General features: G+C 36.7%; 1 protein-coding gene and 1 long non-coding RNA gene across 2 annotated transcripts; one reads left to right on the top strand and one right to left on the bottom strand.

Moving 5' to 3' along the window:
- The first annotated feature begins 1,061 nt into the window (after positions 1-1,061).
- LOC141813054 (protein ANTAGONIST OF LIKE HETEROCHROMATIN PROTEIN 1-like) lies at positions 1,062-3,547 on the top strand. The gene is made up of 5 exons (XM_074700959.1): positions 1,062-1,507; positions 1,582-1,807; positions 1,905-2,275; positions 2,919-3,299; positions 3,374-3,547. Exons 1-5 carry the CDS (start codon positions 1,166-1,168, stop codon positions 3,545-3,547), a joined length of 1,494 nt encoding a protein of 497 aa, XP_074557060.1. The 5' UTR covers positions 1,062-1,165.
- A 1,014-nt stretch (positions 3,548-4,561) lies between these two features.
- Positions 4,562-7,697, bottom strand: LOC141812856 (uncharacterized). Its single transcript, XR_012600358.1, has 3 exons — positions 7,383-7,697; positions 6,605-6,787; positions 4,562-4,846 (listed from the first exon to the last, which is right to left on the bottom strand). It is a non-coding gene; the product is annotated as an uncharacterized LOC141812856 (long non-coding RNA).

Genomic DNA, 7,697 nt, shown 5'->3' with positions numbered 1-7,697 from the left:
TGCGGGCTCAGTGGGAGTCTCCGTTTGTTGCTCCTCCTGTAATCATATGAATACTACCACAAGGAGCATTGTTGAGATTACCTCCTTGTATATCTTCGGGGTTAGTTGTTCGGCGCCCCCGTGTGTCCTCCGCCTGAGTGGGCGGGATAGATCGCCGTGGAGAACGATACCGCTTGTGAGCGGTACGCGAGGAATGAGGTGGTGAATCTTGGGCTATCCGTCTTCCCGAAGGACATGTTTGGTAAGGGGTAACCAGGCTTGTAATGTAATCAGGATTATATTACAAGATAATTTATTTTATTTGGTAATATTTTAAAGATGTAATGTAATGTAATCATATTACAAAAAAAGAGCTCAGATTTGTAATCTCGATTACAAAAGAAATAGTATTGAATCTAATTACATTACGGATTCTATTTTTATCCTACCAAATCTACCCTTCCGCTCCTCACCACCTCATTCCACACGATTTCTCTCTTCCTCGCATCCCGCACGTCGCGACACAACCTTCTCTTCACTGCTTGCGCGACCTGTCTCAGATTTCGCCAGAACGCCGTGACACAACCCTTCTCTTCACCACTCGCGCGACGACACAACCCTTCTCTTCACCGCTTGCGCAACCTATCTCAGATTTCGTCGACCGTGGCACAACCCTAAAACCCTAAGCGAGGCTGTCAGATTTCACCAGTCTGCCAACATAGGAGACAAGGTTTCGTCGACCTGCCAACGGACAAGACAACCCTAAAACCATTCTCTTCTTTTTCCTTGTCGATAGCAGCCCTAGTTGCTGCTCTTTTTCTATGGCAACTGAAATCCCTTTGCTACAGTTTACAGGGTGAGCTTCTCCTCCTTTCCTCCTTTCCTTGCCGATCATATTAGCAAGGATTCTAGTGATCTTACATGCCTTTAAATTTTCATTGCTGCTAATATTGGAAATCTCATGAAGATGGTTATTTTCTTCTTGTTTGCAGCCATGACTCGGCTTAGTTTAAAGGCAAGTAATATAATGAGAAAAAGAAAACTAGTTGTCGTGCTAATGCATTGATTGGAGATCTTGAATATAGTGAATTGGTTTTTTCAAATGTATTGTATTTTAGTGGAATGGTGGAATGGATCGAATTACTTGAAAAGGTGATATGTGAATGACATTTTTGCTAGGAGAGAGATGATATATAATTTAGCATACGAGAGCGACACTACTTGCATAGCACAACTAAGAATGAATAGAAGTAGTTTTATAAAGTTGTGTTGTATGCTAGAAAATGAAGGGGGTCTAAAAGGAACAAGATATATGGAGGTAGATGAACAAGTAGCAATATCACTACATTTGATAGCTCATCATGTCAAGAATAGAACTATACAATTTCGATTCAAAAGGTCTGGCGAAACAATTAGTAGGCAGTTTTCTCTATTTTTAAATGTTGTTATTCGTCTACAAAATGTGCTTTTCGAAAATCCAAAGACGATTGCAGCAAACTCAATAGATTGGAGATGGAAATGGTTTAAGGTAATTTTTACATTTATTTTTAAAGTTTTGATTTAAGATATCTATTTTTATTTTCTTTTGGTTGTCCTTTTTAGAATTGTTTGGGAGCTTTGGATGGGACACACATTAAAGTTAGAGTACCATCAGAGGATAGACCTAGATATTGGACAAGAAAAGGTGAAATTGCTACTAATGCGCTCGCTGCTTGTTCCCAAGATATGCAATTTACATATGTGTTGGCTGGATGGGAAGGTTCAGTAGCAGATTGTAAAGTACTACGGGATGCAATCACTAGGACTAACGGATTAAAAGTCCCACATGGTGTGTTAATCAAATTTTCAAACTATGCTAATTAAATACCTTACTGTGTTTTGAGTTTGTGATCTATTTTAATTTAATACATTTATTCAATTTATAGGACACTATTACCTTGTCAATGCTGGTTACACAAACTGTGAAGGCTTTTTAGCACCATATAGGGGTCAAAGATATCATTTAAATGAATGGAGAGACGAGCGAGTACCTAGAAGTCCTCGAGAGTTTTTCAATATGAAGCATTCGGCTGCTAGAAATGTGATAGAGAGATGTTTTGGCTTACTTAAAATGCGTTGGGCAATCCTTAGAAGTCTAGCTTATTATCCGATCCATACTCAAAATCGAATTATTTTGGCATGTTGCCTTCTTCAAAATTTTTTAAGGAGAGAAATGTCTGGGGATCTTGCAGAAAGAAGGTTGGAGAGAAGATTGGATAATCAACAAGATGAAGTTGATAAAATATCTGAAAATTTGGTGGAGACCATTGAGACTTCGAGTGAATTTAGCAATTGGCGAGATAATTTGGCCAATAACATGTTTAATGAATGGAATAGATCTACATGAGATCAGTTTTGTAATTCTTATTGACTTATTACTTTTTGATAAATGGACAAAGACCATTATCTTTATTCTGTTTCTTTGTAATTTCCATGTGACATGTCTTGTGATTTTTAATTTTGTGTTTTAGCTTCTTGTAATTATGTTGAATTGCAATGCTTTTTGTATGGATTGAAAAGTTTGTGGAATTTAATCTGCCAACCTTTGATAGATAGCTTGCTTGTTAATAGATATATTAATCTGCCAAACTTTGTGGATTTTTCCTTTCAATTGCATTTCCAAATACAATATGTTAATAGATAGTTTGCTTGTTTTGGCAATTGCGACAATTACTTGTTATTGTCATCTTACAATCACATTCGGTTCAACTATTGAAAACATACCATCTTAAATTTTTGAATTGGGAAAATATGATTTCAAATGAGGGACTGATCACATGCGGCCTATCTATGTAAGTATGAGAAGTTTCACTTTTATTTCTGTAACTTATGCCATCTTTTGGAACTTTTGGCGTTTGTCTATTTCTCTTTTTTTGAGCTGTTAATCATTTGTGTTATAGGTGGACATGGCTTCTAAACCTTCAGAAGAATCTTGCAACTCAAGAAGACCAGGAAAAAACAAACACCAATGGTCTAATAAAGAAGATGTTGCACTTATCGAAGCATTGATGCAATTAAACAATGTCGGAGGGCTTAGGAAAAAGAATGAGAAAGGTTTTAGGCCAAGGCATGGACAAAAACTACAACAAATGCTTGATGTTATCTTGCCTGGACATGGAATTAAGGCAAAACGACACATTGAATCAAGGTTAAGAACTTTCCAAAAGCTCCACAATGTTGTGCATGACATGTTGTATGGAGTTGGTAGTAGTGGTTTTGGTTGGGAGTCAGAAAAAAAATATGTTACAGCTGAAAACGATGTGTGGGTTGAATATCTTAAGGTAATTTAATTTATTATTAAATTTTGTTATTTTTTTCCTTTTGTTTAGTTGTTAATATAATTTTTTTATTATAGACTCATCCAGATGCAGAACAGTTTAGATACAAGTCATTGCCTTACTATGAGGAGCTTTCTATCATCTTGGGTGGAGATCGTGCATCTGAAAAAGATGCTCAAGTTCCTGCTGATATTGTGGAAGAATTAGAGAAAGTTTCAAATGAAAATGATGATGAAAACTGCTCCATATGACCAAGATTTCATGTTTGGATCAAAGGAAGAGAGTTCTAAGCAAAAAAAGAGAAAGAGCGAGAGCATTAAAGATTTGTCTCAAGTTATTAAAGAGACGACAGCTATTTTTGGAGAAGAACTTAACAAGGCAAGTGACCGATTGAGTAAAGCATTGGAATATGATGAAGGCGCTGGAAAAAAAATGAAAGTCAATGAGGTTTTAACAAACTTACATGGCCTTAGCATGTTGGAGCGACATAAAACGACAAGAAAAATTGGTTGTGACCGTGAGACTATAGATATTTTCTTCACTATACCAGATGATGAGAAAGAAGTTTGGGTGAAAGCATTATTGAATGGACAGATTTGAGGGGTACAACTTGTGGATTTTGTGGACATTGCTTTGGACAATATTTCAATGAAAGTTCTAGAACATGTTTTTCACGTGGTGAAAAAGATATCTTAGCAACAAATTTTTCACTTCCACAAGTAAAATCTTGTTGATCCACATGTTGTGTGGGGATTCTCATTGATTTAAAATCATCTGTGGCAATACTTTGTCATCCATAAGAGCTAACAAAATATGTGCACTATAACAAATTTGACTTTCCGCAGCGCGCAATTAAGCTATCCACAACGCACATTACATGCTGCATAACTCCAAACTGTTGAAAGTTATAATTCATCCACAGCGCGCGAGGCGCGCGCTGCGAAAAGTTGCATCCACAGCACGCGAGCGCGCTCTGCAGAAAGTTGCATCCGCAACACGCGAGCGCACGCTGCGGAAAGTTGCATCCGCAGCACGCGGACACACGCTGCGGATGTAATTTTCCACAGCGCACGGGACGTGCGCTGCGAATAATTATATTTTTAAGATATAATATACCTATATATCTATATACACAAATATAATATAAATACAAATAATTATAAAATCAAAACTCTAACATTTATAATCCAACACACAAATACCACATACAAATATCATATAAAATTATAATATCACATTCACAATTATAATGTCACATTCACAAATATCAATCCAAACTTTCCAATAAGAGGAACGTGATGTGCTTTTGCTTAGGAAGGTACAGAATAGAGAATAGTAGCACTTGAGAATAAGCAAAAATCACTCGAGAAGCTTGTTACATGTACTGACACCGATTGCTGCGACAAGATGCCAAGCTGCATAAAGATAGGGGAATTCAGGGAAGCAATCATCAGCAACAAAAAATGCCCCTCCTAATAGAGAAGACATTTTATGTAGGTTGTGTGCCATCTTTAGATCTGGTCTTGATAATGCTTCTTTGGCAATGCTACCTAACAAAAAGCAACGAGATTCAATCAATTCGAGCTGACTATAGCCGCCTATTAGCATCGTGTAGCAAAGAAATAATTAATAGCTCTCTTCAAAATGGAAAAAATTGGAGCTATACCACAATAAACATGCACTCATGGAATAATATAAGAGCATAATCACCATTCACAATATAACCAATCTAAATTAGTGTAAAATATGATTAGTGAATCAACATAAAAAGGGGATTTTGAGTTAAGTGTAAAATATGATTAGGGAGTTCTCCATATAAATTAAGTCAGGATGTTTTTTGTTAATGATTGGTTCATGTTTAGTCAATAAGTCTCTAATTGTTAACAAATTAAAGCATAAATTTTGTGACTAATGTTATTATTATTTTTATCTCTTTTGCTATTAGCCCCAGAGAAAAGGCAACGTCTTCCGTTTGCATACAACAGGTTTATCAAGTGAGAATTAATGTAATGATAGGAATGGTCATTAATTTGTTGTGTAGATTAATTAGTTAATGTGTATTATTTTTATCAATAGAATTTAGTTTTAATCAGTGCTACAATTAAAGATTTATTTGTGATAAAGCCTTCAATTTTACTACTGCTGCAAGTCTTTTACATGGCATCGATTTTTTTTCAATTATAAAATGAGTTTACTATTAATTTCCATATTTTTATCATCCACCTTTAATTGGTTCGATATTATGAGGTTTCTTTTAAGCATATGTATACAACTGATTAATAATATGATCAGTTCATACTACTACTAGATCTAATTTCATACTGTAGTTTGATTATCCATTATGCCTTTTTATTATTGTCGAAAAGAAGATACATATTTATATATGAATGCATGTCATTTCATGATTTTACTGTCTACTGAACATGTTTGATGGATCGAGGGGGGTACTTAGATTTAACATTTCATTTGTGATACTGTTAGTTGTTGTTCTACTCAGCATATGTTTCAATAAGGGACAGGAACTGTTTAGGCAAACAACACTTGTTCCATAATAACAGTAATACATAAAGAGAGGTTGTGCGTAATCCTTTGAACACTCTATTCCATTCAGCAGAATTATGCTCAATTGTTTGCTAGCTATACAGAAACAAGAAATTCCTCCTTTGAAACAATGCTCTGAATAAATTTAGAGCAAGCATGCTCTATGACAAAAACAACAGAAAAGCAGCAACAAAAATTCATTGTTAAAAAAGATCAGGCTGAAAGACTAATTGATCACAAGATTTTCCTATATTTGCTCTCTCAGCACACAAAGTAATAAAAAATGTAAGCTCCCAGTTTAGTCAGAAGAGAAAATAGATGGATAAAAAGATTTCTATCCTGAGTTCCTTCTGACAATGGAAGAATTTATGAAAGCATTTGCACAATTTATTATTCACATTCTATTAGATTATCCATAGTTCCTAAGATAGCTCAAGATCTGAAAAAAAAAATCATGAATATAAATTTTCACTAGCATCATTTTTCATTTATCCAGAATGCAAACATGACATTAGAAACCCCTGAAACATGATAATCAGAACTGATCAAGTATCAAGTAAACCATGGCAAAATTTCAAACAATCCAAGAAACAGAAATTATCAAACACCAGTGGTGTAAAAATTGAGTGCAAAAGGACTTCCAGAAATGAACTGTTGCAACTGTGTCGTTAGCAGTTCCCTAATGTCAAAAAAGAAACAGATCACACACTTGGTCAGGAAAAAAAGCCATGCAATAGAACCTTTTGTGCAAAAATATTAGGCCCTACCTCGCCTTCCATTATTGCAAAAATCTCTTTTTTCAACCCATCCAATGTAAGAGAATGGAACTCATATTCAGATATGTATTTCTTGTGCTCCAGTAAAGTGGCACGCAGAGCAGAAGTATGATAAATGCCAGGTTGCAGCAATCTCCGCAAAAAAATTGATGAAACAAAATTAGCATCTTGATCCTGAAAATGAAAGTACGCTCAATGACACCTCTTATACAACAATCTGCATAGTCACCTGTGTGACTCTAGTATGTCTGTGACGAGAGAATGGTTATATCTAACATGTGAGCATGATGGCTACAAGCTGTCTATGAAGAATAATTCTTTACTCAACGTACTCGCAGATAGGAAAATCTAGATGACGCAGCTAACAAAAAAGGTTATGGAACGTCCAACCTTCTAGTTATCACCTGAAAATTTGATGTTAGCAAGATATTATTTTTCTTTTTGCTAGGCACTGAGTACACTTAAACCAAAACAAGCAATTCTTGATGATACCCAAAATACCTACACAAGTTTAAATAGTAAAGCAAAAGCAAATGACAACTGGTTTTATATTTGCAAATCTAAACTAACATCCTCTAGCGAGTCCCTTGACGGAGTGGCAAGTAAAAGTAAAGGGTATAACTAGTAGGAACGAAATAGGAGATACATCAATTAGGGAGAAAAAATTATATTAAATCATAAAAGAGAACAGGGTGGAGACAGTTGAGTGACGGGAAGGAAATGAAGTAACCAGATAAGATAGGTCTTGGTTTCGCCCTCTTCTACGTACCGCGTGGCATCCTGCGGCGTCCCTAGGAGCAAAGGCGGTGCCACTGACCGATTGAGATGGAACCTAAGGAGCCGACCGCCCGTGACACGGTTAGGCACACACCCAAAGCTGGGCGGCGTGAGGAGCATGGACTGAAGAGCTCGCGACGGACAGAGGAGCACGGACTGAGGAGGAACGGCGCGAGCACGGACTGAGGGGAATGACGCGAGCACGGACGGAGGAGGAGCTCACGATGGTGGAGAGGAACGGAGAGGCCGAGCTCGCGACGGTGGAGAGGAACGGAGCGGCGAATAGGCTGAGCGAGCGAAAACAGGG

The sequence above is a fragment of the Curcuma longa genome, chromosome 20 (genome assembly GCF_044706935.1).
Source record: "Curcuma longa cultivar G26 ecotype Majalengka, Jawa Barat chromosome 20, ITB_CL_G26_1.1, whole genome shotgun sequence".
NCBI lineage: Eukaryota > Viridiplantae > Streptophyta > Magnoliopsida > Zingiberales > Zingiberaceae > Curcuma > Curcuma longa.
The sequence above is the reverse complement of the archived record's forward strand: the minus strand, read 5'-3'. Positions and strand labels throughout refer to the sequence as shown.

Coding starts and splice junctions, on each gene's coding strand:
- LOC141813054 (XM_074700959.1), top strand. CDS start 1,166: ATGATATATAATTTAGCATACGAGAGCGACACTACTTGCATAGCACAA. Junction 1,508..1,581: donor GGAGATGGAAATGGTTTAAG/GTAATTTTTACA, acceptor TGTCCTTTTTAG/AATTGTTTGGGAGCTTTGGA. Junction 3,300..3,373: donor TGTGGGTTGAATATCTTAAG/GTAATTTAATTT, acceptor TTTTTATTATAG/ACTCATCCAGATGCAGAACA.